Source organism: Mytilus galloprovincialis, chromosome 7 (genome assembly GCF_965363235.1).
Source record: "Mytilus galloprovincialis chromosome 7, xbMytGall1.hap1.1, whole genome shotgun sequence".
NCBI classification, from domain to species: Eukaryota; Metazoa; Mollusca; class Bivalvia; order Mytilida; family Mytilidae; genus Mytilus; species Mytilus galloprovincialis.
This window is the reverse complement of record NC_134844.1, coordinates 40,514,278-40,530,275: the sequence shown is the minus strand read 5'-3', so window position 1 is coordinate 40,530,275 and position 15,998 is coordinate 40,514,278. Positions and strand designations below refer to the sequence as shown.

General features: G+C 29.9%; 1 protein-coding gene across 13 annotated transcripts in view; it reads right to left on the bottom strand.

Annotated features, from left to right (window-relative positions):
- Nucleotides 1-6,749: 6,749 nt before the first annotated feature.
- LOC143082987 (MAP kinase-activating death domain protein-like) overlaps nucleotides 6,750-15,998 on the bottom strand; it is a 66,398-nt gene continuing 57,149 nt past the window's right edge. For 8 of the 13 annotated variants that reach the window (XM_076259053.1, XM_076259056.1, XM_076259058.1 and 5 more), the window contains 2 exons: nucleotides 13,507-13,553; nucleotides 6,750-10,570 (listed from right to left, as the gene is read on the bottom strand). In XM_076259053.1, the coding sequence (XP_076115168.1) occupies nucleotides 10,433-10,570; nucleotides 13,507-13,553 (185 nt within the window). In that variant the 3' untranslated portion in view covers nucleotides 6,750-10,432. Of the gene's footprint in view, nucleotides 10,571-12,160; nucleotides 12,237-13,506; nucleotides 13,554-15,998 lie in introns of all 13 variants that reach the window. The other 5 variants (XM_076259061.1, XM_076259063.1, XM_076259065.1 and 2 more) reach the window with 3 other exon arrangements.

The following is a 15,998-nucleotide window of genomic DNA, read 5'->3' as shown; positions in this document are numbered from 1 at the left end:
GAGAAAGTCTTCAAAGTAAACAACATTTGTTTATGAATAATCAATATTTTTTCAATTAGAAATACCAAAATTAAACTAAACATAATCATAATATCAATCAAGGGCACATAATTACAATTCAATATACATACCCTAAATAAGGAAATGGCAGACAATTTTACTGTAATAATATCATCTTCTAGTATGAAAATCACATAGATCTACCTGTGAACAATATTTATTTTAATTTTATCAGAACCTTTTATATTTAAAATGTAAAACACATCTTTCATAGTATAAATATTTCTCAACAATGCCTATCAATAAGTTCAATAAAACTATATTTCAAATTCAAATGATTAAACAAAATTTCAAAATCATATTTGCATTTGCAAAACTTCAGATAAAAATATAGAATGTTATTTACATGTACGTATCATATTTTTGTTCTTTTTGTATTTTATAAAACTCTTTTATATCAAACAATCATATTCACAATCATTATAAATATTTACAAAATACACCAACCTTAAATCTTCAAATAAACTGAGACACAACTACACCTGTCGATCAGTTATTTATCAATAGTAAAAACATACAATGTAGTGAACAGTTTTTACCTGTACACTAATTACTAGAATGAAGTAAATAATATTTTGAAATACCTTTAAATAATATTTGGACAAAATAATCAAACTATATCATAAATATGATTTGATAAAATATATAAATGCTAATATAAAAATTATCTTTTCTCTTTTTTCCAATTTTATTTAATTTCCAAATTTCACTTCATTTGCTTAACTCTATACAAAGAGAGATAACTCAGGAATTTCTAATGTAAAATTTGATGTTACAAAATTTCAAATGCTGAACTTTTTACATTCTAATGTAATTTTTGACATGTTACAGATCATTTCTCACTTTTCGTTTTGTTTATGTTTTGCTGCTTTTCTTTTGTGTCTAGATATAATAAAACAAACACACACCTGTATCAAACTATTCATTTTCAACCTTGTGTTCTTCGATTTGAAATTTAAATGTTTATGAATCTTTTCTTCCTTTTTAAATTTGGTTTTGTTTCTGTCTCAAGGTTCACACAGTCTTCAGGTTGTATGTAATTTTGAAGTTGTTAAGCGCGTCTTATCTTACGAATTATAAGACTGGTATGATCACCAGCCTAGTAGTCAGCACTTCGGTGTTGACATAAATATCAATTATGTGATCATTTTTATAAATTTCCTGATACAAAACTTTGAATTTTTCGAAAAACTAAGGATTTTCTTGTCCCAGGAATAGATTACCTTAGCCGTATTTGGCACAACTTTTTGAAATTTTGGATCCTCTATGCTCTTCAACTTTGTATTGTTTGGCTTTATAACTATTTTGATATGAGCGTCACTGATGAGTCTTATGTAGACGAAACGCGCGTCTGGCGTACTAAATTATAATCCTGGTACTTTTGATAACTATGATCTCCTTTTTTTCTTTTGTGGTTATGTTTATAAAACAACCCACAACCACAAACGCAAACATGGTCAAAATATTCAACTGAATCATTGTTTTTCTTCAATTTTGTAGTTCAAAGGTTATTTACCTATATTTTCCAAATTTCGTTTTTTTTTCGCAGCAAAATGATGATATTTACAAATTATCTAAAATTTGTTTTCAGCTCATTCGAGAGATTGCCGTTTCTAATTGGAGATATTGCCACCAAAATTCAAGTATTTTGTTAACTCTATTATCACTCAAACACAATCTTTGATAAGAAGAAACCGAGACTTGTGATAATTTTAACTTTAGATCAACAATCATCAACTATATTTGTCATCTATAAAAAGTTATGAAAATTGAAATCTCTCTTCGAAAACCATATATTTCAGGTTACTTTAAAAGATAGCAATTTATGACTACGACGATAGCCACATGTGGAGCAGGATCCTGATAACCCTTCCGGATCAATTGAGATTACTTACAGTTTTTGGTGGGATTCGTTTTCTCTGCTTTTTTTTTTTTTTTTTAAGTTTTCTTAATTGCCTTATGTGTACTATTGTTTGTGTCTTTGTCTTGTTTTATGTCATGGTGCTATCAGTTTATATTTAAATTATAATGAGTTTGTATCTTTCGCCTATCTTCTACTTTGTCATTATGACTATAAATTGTTGTTTTAAGTGTAAGATTTGACAACTTTCAAAATTAAGCTTTCATGGCGATAGTAGGAAAATGTTTTTTTTTTAACAAATAAACTTATCCATTCCCTTTTTTCAGTCTTTTAATCTTTTATAAATAAAACATTTTAGTATATTTGTGATAGGAGAGAGAAGTCAAAGTCAGTGTCAAGTTCTAGACGATGTACATGGAATTCCTTTGTCCGACTCATTTAAAGAAAGGCTAAAGATACCAAAGGAGCATTTAAATCCGTAAGTAAATATAAACTTGTATACCATCGAAAATAAAGTTAAAAAGAACCAAAAAAATAAAGAACAACAATCAACAGACAAACAACTAAACAACACGGCTGAGCAACACGAACTACACCAAACAACTGGGGTGATTGCAGCTCCTGGATCCGTTGTGTTGCTAAATGTTACGACAAACCCAGTGATACGTTTAATAATGTAGTTCACATTCGGGGGAAAGGGCTTTGTTATCCTTGTATAAGATCGTTCAACGTTGTTCAAAAAGACAGTAAACTTATGGTTTTGAACTTCTATTAAGAAACAATTTTTAATTCACAATTTTGTAGAGATTTGACACGTTACAACGGTGTGAATTTAGGGAGTTGCCATTTGGTTTTCATAAGAGGGGGGCTAGGATGAAATTTGAAAAAAAAAAGATGACAGGTATAAAAATGCAGTATTTTTTTTTAACATCCTAGCCCCTCCCATAAAAATTAAATTGAAGCTCCCTTAATTAGTTTAAGGTTTCATCCCACTTTATTTATATTTATATAATTGGCAAACATGAAAATATTTGTATTTTAATTTAAAAAAAAGAGTGTGAATATAGAGAAAAATATCACTTAAATCAATTGTCAATCGTAAAAAGTTGTGTAATCTCCAAATGCTTACTCAGAGGGGAGCTTTCAAAGTTGTCAAATACAGCTACATTTAGCACTCGAAACTTGTTTCTGTCATATTCTGAAAGGGTCTTGTTCTTTTGAAAGGTTATAGAAAATTAAAGGATTCTTTCATGAATTCAATTAAACTGTGATCTAAGTTCAACTCGGATGATCTTGAATATACAAATTGTATGTGATAATTTAATTCTATTAAATTGCCACAAATAATAAAATATTAACGTCTTGAATTAGATCCAAATGAAGTAAAACAATTTTGGGAATTCTTTTTAAAATGTTATCAGGCAGTTTTATTTCCAAATCAGGTCAAAGGAGATAATAATAATCTACCAATTAAATTGCAGAAAAGGAATCGTTAAACATTAATTAAATATGATAATTGAAACCATTTGAGTGACTTCTGCCGTAAAACATTTCAATCCTGGTATCCATGATGAGCTTGTTATTCAAAATAAAACACAAACTACATCTAGAACTTTTTTAAGAAAATAAAGTCGATAACTTGAAACAGTCAAACCTATAATAAGGTCTAAATAAAGACAACAGTAGTATACAGCTGTTCAAAAGTCATAAATCGATTGAAAGAAAAGAAACCAATCCGGGTTACAAATTGAAACAGAGGAAACAGAAACACTAAAGTACAACAAAAACACTCTAAACACATAGAAACGGACTATTTGATAACACCTACCATATTCCTGATTTGGTGAATAAGATTAAAAACGGAGCGCATGAATCGGATTAAAGAAATCTTATCTCCACCGGGAGTCGAATCTCTATATTACAACTCGGTACTCTGACCAGCTGAGTAATAACTGCTTACGATTTGCTTAGAATGTATTAAGTAATATCTATACTTCAAGGGAAGCAATCCAAGCACAGTCTAGATGTTTGTTTGTTTTGTTTCTGTATTGTACAGCTAGTTTGTCTGGCTATTTATGACCGATTTGTTAGATTTCTATTGCAGGTGTAATTGATATGTGGTATATATTACCCTGTAGATGTTCTACAATGCAATTACTCAATTTGTTGGATGATCTGGCAAAGATCTCTGTTTACATCGATACAAGAGACCATTTTGAACAGTCAGTGCGGCGAGAAGTTATGTTCAATGTTTTGAGCCTTACTCATCAGATGCAACTAAAATAGGTTAGAATGAGATTCAGTTTCCTCGGGGCTTATAACTAATTCGTGTTGGTCGTGCCTGCATGGATAAATATTGTTATACTTTAACTGAGGTCAGATTTCGGTAAAGGTAAAATAATATTAAAATTACAAACTGTATGAAGCAGATAAAGGTACAATATTATCTCAATGTCAGAAAAATATCAACTTATTGGTATGAGGCTAAGAAACTGGGGAAGGGCGAGGTTCACCGAGCCAGTCTACCTTTTCCTGTCAAATACCAAAAAGTTATGATTTTCCTGACATGGCCTTATATTCTTTGTATACTGCATATAGACGTGGCTACAAAAGCTATGCAAATGAATAAAGCGTATATTTCATCTCTTAACGAACCCCAAATTGTGAAAAACAAGAGTGCACACGTTGAAATGTCTCGCCTTCTTTACTAATCATTGATATTATGTTGATGGTCCTAAATATAAAGCTTTATTACAACTGTCACATAAACTTACCATTAACCAAGATAATTAAACAAAGACCAATGAAAGATGAACCATGCCAGGCAGACATGTACAGCTAATAATGCTTCAATACAACAAATATAGTTGACCTATTCCTTATAGTTCACGAAAAATAGACCATGCCAGGCAGACATGTACAGCTAATAATGCTTCAATACAACAAATATAGTTGACCTATTCCTTATAGTTCACGAAAAATAGACCATGCCAGGCAGACATGTACAGCTAATAATGCTTCAATACAACAAATATAGTTGACCTATTCCTTATAGTTCACGAAAAATAGACCTAAACACAAAAATTTAACACTGAGCAATGAACCATGAAAATGAGGTCAAGGTCAAATAAAACCTGCGCGACCGACATATAGATCATAAAATATTTCCATACATCAAATATAGTTGACCTTTGACATCTAATATTAGATTAAAAGACCAAAACTCAAAAACTTAACTTTCACCACTGAACCATGAAAACGAGGTCAAGGTCAGATGACATCTGCCCGCTAGACATCTACACCTTACAATCATTCCATACAACAAATATAGTAGACCTATTGCATAAAATAGGAGAAAAACAGACCAAAACACAAAAACTGAACTATGACCACTGAACCATGAAAATGAGGTCAAGGTCAGACGACACCTGCCAGTTGGACATGTACACCTTACAGTCCTTCCATACACCGAATATACTATACCAATTGCTTATAGTATCTGAGATAGACTTGACCACCAAAACTTAATCTTGTTCACTGATCCATGAAATGAGATCCAGGTCAAGTGAAAACTGTCTGACGAGCATGAGGACCTTGCAAGGTACGCACATACCTAATATAGTTATCATATTACTTATAATAAGAGGGAATTCAACATTACAAAAAATCTTTTTTTTCAAGTGGTCACTGAACCATGAAAATGAGGTCAAGTTCATTGGACATGTGACTGACGGAAACCTCGTAACATAAAGCATCTATATACAAAGTATGAAGCATCCAGGTCTTCCACCCTCTAAAATATATAGCTTTTAAAAAGTTAGCTAACACCGCCGCCGCCGCATCACTATCCCTATGTCGAGCTTTCTGCAACAAAAGTTGCAAGCTCGACAAAAATTTAATGTGGCACAACATATCCTTTCATTACATTTTTTGGTAGATAGACAACAGGAAGTGTAGTCGCTGCAGTATTAATATCTAAAAATGTTCATGATGTTCAAAATCACTGATAGCTTTTGCTCTTATTAACTCATTATTTGAAGCTTGCTATCCGGTGATGACTAGAACTTAAAAGATGTGCTTTCAATCTTACAAGTGTTATCTTTGGTAAGTTTTACTATCATCTCCATCAGTTTGAACACTAACATCAACACCTTTAAAAGCTATTAACATTTGAATTGTTATCTTTCTTTTATTATCTTTAAACAACATCTTCCAGTTGTTCTGACTTTAACAGATAGCCAAGGAATCTCGTACAATTATATGTAACAAGTCAAACGTAAATAAATATACAATCATAAATTAGTCAATCAGTGACAGCGACAATAAGGCTCAGTTTTGAAAACTTTTTTCTTGCATGAAGGAGTTAGTTTTTTTTGCTTCTGCATATTGTGAAAGTTAACCAGCTTCCCAAAAGATAAGTTTAATAGCCTTAGCACAGATGTATTGCTCCCAAATGTTCTAGTAGACCTAATGCTAGAGGAAGTCTAGTCTTTGTCCGAAGCTTTGTTCTCAGTTTCTTTGGTGCTGCCTAAAGTTAGACAGGGGTAACCCTTCAACTAAATCAACACCCTTAGTGTCAATCATTCTTTTGCAGAAAATGGTACCTCTGAAATATCAAGTAGACAGAAACATCTGTGTTGTGTGTTTGATTCTGTATTTTAGGGTTTAAGCATGCCCCTTTCTATGTTTTTCTGGGACAAGCCCCTAGACTTTATGAAAGACCACAACAACATGCTAGAGATGAAAAAAATGTTGTACAAATCCTTATTTTGATTTTAAGGGATGCGTTTTCAACTATTTCAAGGAATAACAAATAACAATGAAAAAATATGTCTAACAGGCTTTATTACAAGTTTGTATATATAACATATTCAATATTAACAATTTAATTATTGCACGTGCATCATTACTTTCTATATACAACTATATTTATCACAAAGAGCAAATTAATACACTGTTAGGTATATATATATAGTACACAAAAACATAAACATATGTAAAATAAGGATTTCTATAATATCAACAAAGTTAAAAACTAAAAAAAAAAGTTTCAAATGGATTTCATTGAATGAGTGGTTGCATAAAAAATTGTATTCTTATATATTCTTAAATGCATTGCTAAACCAGACAAAGAATAGCAAGACATTTATCTTTGTAACTTTACCAACTAAACTGTGCTGTTATAACAAATATTTTTTCCCATAAATCAAGTATTCTTATATTTTGACTGTATTTACTTTCTTATAAATTGCAATTAATTAGGGCAACCAATTCAACTGGTGATAAACTCATATAATAAAAAATATTTTCTTATAGATCTGAAGCACTTTAGCTTGTACATAGTACTATAGAAATTAGTTTAAAAAAATCATTTATCTCATGTTTTTAATGATAAAATGAAAATGATACATTAGTACTATAATACAAAATAAATTTAAACTATAATGAACTTAAAAATAAGTGCACTAAATGAAAATTGTCATGGATTTCAAATCAATCAGAACTTGGCCTCCCATATCACATCACAAATTTAGGTTAAGGTAACTAATTATGTATGTCAAGATCAATTTTAGAGCACAGGCAAGGTTTTCAACAAACAAATTTATTCATCTTACATTTCATAATTTCAGATATTTAAAGAAATGAGTCTAAAAATAGCAATACCGGTACCTCTGTTTTTCTCTGTTCCTCTTTTATACTTTATATTTATTATATAGTGAGAGAAAGAGACAATCAGAGAGAGAGAGAGAATTTATTCTTAAATAATATGAAGCTATGCTGGTTAAAGCTACTTCATCACAGAGGGATATTGTAAAAGAGACAACATTATTTATTTACAGAATGCTTCACCATTTCTAACAACTTTTGTTTTATGTCAGAAACTCAATTATAGTCAATCATAACTAACACAAAGCTTCCAGTATATTTCAATACTTTCAATGCACTAAATCACTACATGTGTTTGTGAATAATTAAAACAATGCCAATTATTGAATGCAAACTTTCATTTTTCTCTTTAGAACAACCCAAAATTTACATTACACAGAAATTTTTCTAGAGATACTACAAGTCTTTTATATTGACAATTGCATAATTCATTTATATGAATCAACAGCATATGGATATGTTTTTGAATAATAATAAAATAATGCCTTCAGTTTCCTTGTAACTAATACTGGAATAATGCCTCAAATATTAGTAATAATGTAAACATACCATAAAAGAAATAAATTTCCTGCAATTTTTTTCCCTTTTGCTATTAAGAAATATGTGCAGATATCCACCACTTAAATTTGATTATAAAAATCAACAATGTATGTGTGAAAGACAAAACATTTGGGAGAAAATTCATACCTGTTCAAAAAGTTACAAATTTCAAAATATCTCCTTTTACAACATTTTCACTTCCAATTTCCTGTAAAGTTGGAAACAATCTGTTTGAATTTTAGTATAAATATTATGGTTCTTATCAATATTCGAAATTAAAGAACCTTAATTGAACAAGCTTATATACCTCAACATACTTCTACAAAGGAACAGATTGTGGTAACTTCATGGCATATTTTATCTAAGTTAAGATTTTTTTTCTGTTTTCAGACAGTAATATTATCTTAACAAATCTATATGTTTAGTAGCGTTGACCTTAAACTTAGACCTAATGACTTTGTTATCAAAAGGGTTAAGTGACCATATATCCAAGTAAGGTTACAATACCATGTAAAATATTTGATTTATAATTGAAAACCTAAAATGACTGACAGACTGTGTAAATGAAGGACAGGTAATATACACCAGTTTCTTTGCAGCATGGGCTATAATACAAATTATAATGCTAGGTATTCAGATGAACTCATGTAAGAATCTAAATGAAGGAGAGGTAGACAAAAAATGCTACTTCTATGAAAGGTTCTCACATTTTCTTTTACAAAAGCGTCAGATAAAAAACAAGTATATCTACATCACAGAAAGTAACAGTTAGAATTTATTAAAACACAACAAGAATTATAAAATTGTTTTTCTACAAACAACAAATTTATCACAAAAACATCTTTCGCATATTAACACAGTCAATAAATTATCTAATTACAACCTTATATATATAATTCAACTATATGACATTACAAAGGACATAATTTGCATTGTTGTACACATTGTTTTGTAAAGCAAATACAATCTTAAAATAGATCTTGACCGGCATCCAATAGGTCATGGATAGCTTCAGATTCACAAGTAAGTCTAGAGAAAAGTAATTTGGATAAAGTTTATTAACATACTTATATAGAAAGGAATATTGGGCGATTGATTTTTTATAAATTCTATAAATAATCTAGATATTTATCTTTTTTTCAATGAATAGGCTCTACCTACTTTAGTAATAAAACACAATGCAGATATTCAAACCTCAAAATGCTATACTCAGATCAAATAATATTAAATTTGTTTAGAAAAATTCCAAAACATTTTTAACACAAAATCCCGTTTGTTTCAGATCGTTGAATGAGAGCCTATAACAACTGACCCTTTGTAAAATAAGAAAATTGAAGTAAAACCCAACAACAATAAGATCAATCTGACCAGAAATATAGATTAGATAGACTAGAAAAGTTTCTAAAGACTAGCATAAATTCTGATCAAATACAGTCAACAAATTTCCATACATAATCCACCTGTAGTTTATATAATAACAATGACAAATGTTAGACAAATGCAAATCATATCTTTTTTTTTTAATTTGTGTAAATATATTATTTTTTTCTAATTGCAACATGAACTAATCCTATGCTTTCTCTAACATGAGGCAGAACCCAAAATACAACCAAATTTAAGGTACATAAACTATTAGATCTACACATATAACTTTTACAATGATTATATCATATAGCTATCTATAGCTCCAACAAAGAAGACAAACACAGTTATAAAAATACATTTTCAATTCAAAAATAGAAATTTCTATTATAATTATTAAATGCTTTATAATGTAAGCACTGATTTTTTAATTACTTGCAGCAGTTCTTTGGTACTTTTAATCTTTTTGACACTTTTGATTTTGGCAGATTAATAAAAATACTGCAATAAGTTTCTGAACATTTTTGGTTATATATGTTCTTGAATGACATTTGTTATGGCTTACCAGGTATTTAAAAAGAGAAAAATTACTGAAATTTTAAATAGACCTTAAGCGATTCAAAATTTCACGATTTTACAATATAAAGACAAAAACAATGAACATTGAACATTTTCACGAAATGGCAGGATAGTTATTTGAATAATTAACATTATCAAACTCTGAACAAATATACAACCAATTTTATATATATATATATATATATATATATATATATTTTTATTTAAATGTTCAAAGAAAACATCTTAAAGGGATAAGAAAATAAGCTATTCTTTAAACAATAAAATCTATTTTTAACAAGATCACATTTGATGCTGACAAGTAAATAAGTATCGTTGGTTAAAAAAATCTGAGCAAAATGAAGTGAAAGTAGAATATATTTGCTATGTTTGTCTTCTTTGATGCTGAGCTAAGTTTTGCTGTTTATCTAACAGTAAATGTTGTTTATCTTGTTGTTCCTTTTCCATTCCTGCAGCTACATAGGAAAATACACACAACACTGCATAACATATCTGGTCTGCCTACAAAGAAGAAAAGTATATCTTCAAAAAGGATTTTATGCATATCTTATACAAACATTAAGCACTTCATTACATATCATTTTCAATCGCAGGAAAATACAGCAAAATTTGAATACAGATTGTTTGTATTGAATAGATCCATTTAAATTTCTACTTTAATTTTTCCTCTTTCAGGCCTTAAAATACGTGTGTCTGCTATCAAACCAAAATTTAGATTCAGAATATGTACTCTACAGAAATGTTAAGGAATTTAAAACTCCTGACACTCGTTATGAATTGAAAAATATGAACAAAATAATCTTACAACCAAAATAACCTCATAAATTTCTTCGTGATTACATATAAGGTTTGATTATATTACTTTAATTACTTTTTAAAAACATTTAAATATTAAAATTTAGCTTAGAATTATTTTTTAACAAGCCATGCTTATAATGATATATCTTTTCACTTTTTATTAATAGTATTTAAAATTAAGTTAATTATCTATTACAGAATATGCAAAATTTCCTTGCATTATTTTCTAAAAAAATGGTTTAAAGGTATGGAAAGTCTAGACTAATAAAGCAATAACTAAAAAAACAGCAAAACAAAACATTAGTGCAAAAAGGTTAATAAGCTGTTAGTAAAACAAGAAAAAATGAACAGATGTTAGAGGTTAACATTTACAAGCAGAAATATCATAGGGTATAATACTGTTTATATATAGTCTGTAAAGGTAGTGAATGTCTAATTAAATTAAAAAGAAATTAGTATATATTTTTGTGCTTGATTATTCTGTTTTTAATAAATTTACAGATGCCATCATGAGTAGCTTGACCATTATGGAAAATCTACTTCACAGATGATATCAGATATGTTCCTTATGTAGTAGCTACAATCACATTTTCTTTTCACAAATGTGACCTACCAAATTAGACTATTTACTGGGTTTGTAATAAAATGAGCAACACGACAGGTACAAAATGTGGAACAGGATTTGCTTACCTGTCCAGACCACCTGAGATCACCTCCAGCTGTTGTTGGGTTCGTGTTGCTTAGTTTTTAGTTTTCTATCTTGTATCTTGCGTACTATTATTTGTCTAGATTGTCTTTTTCTTTTTTAGACATGGAGTGGCCAGTTTATTTTTGATTTATGAGTTTGAATGTCCCACTGGAATCTTACACCCCTCTGTTAATTACATGGGAACTCAAAATGCAAGAATACTATGACTGGGCAATTGTTTTTAGAAAGCAGTAATATTGGAATAAAGGGCAAACTGGTATTGGCACGGGCATTGGTAATAAATTTAACCCAGGGCGAAAATTTTATGCATTGAAATTGTGTAAATATTTAAGTTTATAGCACATGAACAACACTTAAGAACTTCATGAACAGAAATTTTTGTTTACAAAAGGAAAGAATATTTATAGATCCAAAACTATTAGAAAGAAAATATATTTAACTACTTGTACATATTATTCTGAATATACTACCACCTTTACACACTATAGATAAACAGGATATTGTATGATAAACTAATACATATGTTAGTTCTACGAATAAAACTGGTTAGAAAAGCAAAATGTAAAGGAACTAAAACTGCATACACTAATTTGACAACAACTCCAGTCTAGCAATCTGAACCGCTATTACTCTGTGTAACATCAGAGCTATTCCCTGAGCCTGATAAAAAAAATAAAACAAAATTGTGTTCTTGACTGGTATTCTAATAATACAACAATTCATGCAAAGCTAAGACCAAAATATTAGTAACTTGTAACATTTTAAGGAAAAAGCTTCAAGTAAGTTTTTCGCTTAAAGTTATTGACATGTTAATATCTCTGCAACATTCTATCAATTCAAAAGCAACTAAAGAAAAATAAGGTGCATAATTAATGTAAAATCTTAAAATGAACAGCAATGAATTGTCACAACTTTTAATACCAAATTCACATTAATATTGTCTAAGATTGTGATTTTTTCCTGATTTAACCTAAATCCACTCAGTAATATTATACAGGAGCGCAAACATCAGCATTAACAAGTTATAACTTTTAATTTTTATTACTTGGGGAAAGATAGAATGCCCTGGACTGTCTGTTGTTAAATAGCCTAATTATATTTCAATGAGACATGAATATAGATATTCTTTACATTGTAGTTGTTGGGATACTCTGAATCAGGTTTCTAAAGTCCAAGTCTGCAAGAGACGTATCTATTTAAACCAGAATTTGCTCTTATTCCTAATTATACTATTCTTTTACTTTGAGAAAAGTAGAAAGTACCAATTTTTAAGTCTTTGGTTAGGCCCAAAGGAGAATCAATACTATGACCCCCCAAAGTGTATGTCAGTATGCTACCAAAAGACCACATAAGTAAATGCAAGGTTACTGAAAAACACTTTAGGTATCATAATTACAACAGATAGATAATGAGGTAAAGTACTGGTTCATTACTTTGTCGCATGCATGCATGCACTATTTACAAACAGTGGAAATTAGACATAGAACTTAGAAGTTCTTTCAACAAAAATAGTTATAATTTTTACCTCCCACATATTGACAAGACAAGTTGTTTTTTCCTATTTCTAAAAGTCATAATACCAAGCTTGGAAGTTAACAATTTTGGTTTTTATATACAGAGTTCGCAAAGGTACTGGACAGTTCACAGGACATTTGGTACTCTGAGCAAGTATCACTTCCAAGTTAAATAAAAATTCACAGACTATCAATGGTCATTTGACTTGGTTTCATCATATAAATATGATTTTTATTAGGCCAGCAAGTTGTCCTTTGCAAACTGTTTAATTTCTATATGACCTTAATATGAAATGAATGAATCTAATGTACTGAAAAAAAGCAAAATCTGTCTTAGAACACCAAAGAGAAAGAAAATATAAAACCAAAGTAAAAAAGGAAAAAATATCACATAAATGAAATAAGTAGATATTTACCATTCTTGACTTGAATTTGTGCATGGTTACTTGCCGATTTTTGGGATCTGAAAATAGAAGCAAAAAGTTAATACCGCAAAGGAGTTACAGTAAAATTTTACATACAAACTGCTTAAATAACTATTTCAGACGAAAACATAATTCTATTAAAACTCTCTTTTTATGAATATCAATATTTATTCTCATTCAATCATTTGAAAACTCTCTGTTAATGCTACCTCAATAGTAAAATTCATTTAATCATTTGATGCATATCTAATTTCTAGACTTAAGTCATCCAAATTTCTATATATTCATTAATAGGTCAAAAGCAACATTGACTCTTTTTTAAAATACTTTTGTGTTTAAATGATTGTTCTGTTTATACCATTTAAAAGATGTGTACTGGCTTAATTTCAGTTCATTAACATGTAACTTATCCAACATTTCAAAATTAATAAACCATATCTGAAGTTGCAGGGCAAAAACAATATGTTAACCAGATGCTCCACAGGGTGCAGCTTTATACGACCGCAGAGGTTGAACCCTTAACGGTTGGGGCAAGTATGAACACAACATTCAAGCTGGATTCAGCTCTAAATTTGGATTGTGATTAAATAGTTGACACAGCATAGATTTCTGACACAGAATGAATGTGGTCTAATGAACTTAAAATATTTTGTTTGCCTTTGAGCAATTCACTATGCTGTTGAATATTAATATAAAATTTCTTACTATTGCACAATACTTAATATAATAATTTTGGAACCTGATTTGAACCAACTTGAAAACTGGGCCCATAATCAAAAATCTAAGTACATGTTTAGATTCAGCATATCAAAAAAGCCCAAAAATTCAAATTTTGTTAAAATCAAACTTAGTTTAATTTTGGACCTTTTGGACTTTAATGTAGACCAATTTGAAAACAGGACCAAAAATTAAGAATCTACATACACAGTTAGATTTGGCATATCAAAGAACCCCAATTATTCAATTTTTGATGAAATCAAACAAAGTCTAATTTTGGACCCCGATTTGGACCAACTTGAAAACTGGGCCAATAATCAAAAATCTAAGTACATTTTTAGATTCAGTATATCAAAGAACCCCAAGGATTCTTTTTTTGTTAAAATCAAACTAAGTTTAATATCGACCCTTTGGACCTTAATGTAGACCAATTTGAAAACGGGACCAAAAATTAAGAATCTACATACACAGTTTGATTCGGCATATCAAAGAACCCCAATTATTCAATTTTTGATGAAATCAAACAAAGTTCAATTTTGGACCCTTTGGGCCCCTTATTCCTAAACTGTTGGGACCAAAACTCCCAAAATCAAACCCAATCTTTCTTTTATGGTCATAAACCTTGTGTTTAAGTTTCATAGATTTCTATTTACTTATACTAAAGTTATGGTGCGAAAACCAAGAATAATGCTTATTTGGGCCCCTTTTTGGCCCCTAATTCCTAAACTGTTGGGACCTCAACTCCCAAAATCAATCCCAATCTTCCTTTTGTGGTCATAAACCTTGTGTTTAAATTTCATTGATTTCTATTTACTTATACTAAAGTTATTGTGCGAAAACCAAGAATAATGCTTATTTGGGCCCTTTTTGGCCCCTAATTCCTAAAATGTTGGGACCAAAACTCCCAAAATCAATCTCAACCTTCCTTTTGTGGTCATAAACCTTGCGTTAAAATTTCATAGATTTCTATTCACTTTTACTAAAGTTAGAGTGCGAAAACTAAAAGTATTCGTACGACGATGACGACGACGCCAATGTGATACCAATATACAACCAAAAAATTTTCAATTTTTGCGGTCGTAGAAAAAGGAACAATACAACAGCATACACGTATATAAAATTTTACAGACTTGTCATCAGTCCTTGCCCTTAAAAAGTAATATAACAACTATACCCAACTGCAATAAAAATTCAAAATAGAAAGTCCTTAATCAAATACATCTAACAATTGAAAAACAACTGTCATACTCCTGACTTGGTACATGCACTTCCTTCAATAGTGAAATAAACCTGGTTTTAAAGCTAGCCAAACCTCTCACTGAAAACTGAATTAATCAAAAACTAATAGATGCCAATGTTCTAAAATCAAAAGAACCCTCACTGAGAGGATGGGCCATATAATACCAATATATGAGATGTACTAATGCCAATATAACTGCATAATAATCAATCCCAAATACATTTCAACATTTGAACTTTGATAAAAATTTAAAATTAAAAGACCTTCACTGAAGGGCAGATGTGCTAATACTTATACAACTGCATACCAAATATCATTAACTTACTATTAGTGGTTTGCCTTAAACTGACCTAATCATAAACTGAAAACAGAACACCATATCTTACATATAAGACTTGTAGAGGCAAAACAATAACTGCAGTAATTAAGCCAAGACAAAAAAAGCGCAGCAAAATGAGCAAAAGTAAATGAGATCAACTGCCTATTACTTTGTTCAAATAGTTCAAAGGAATGAAAATCCTAAAAA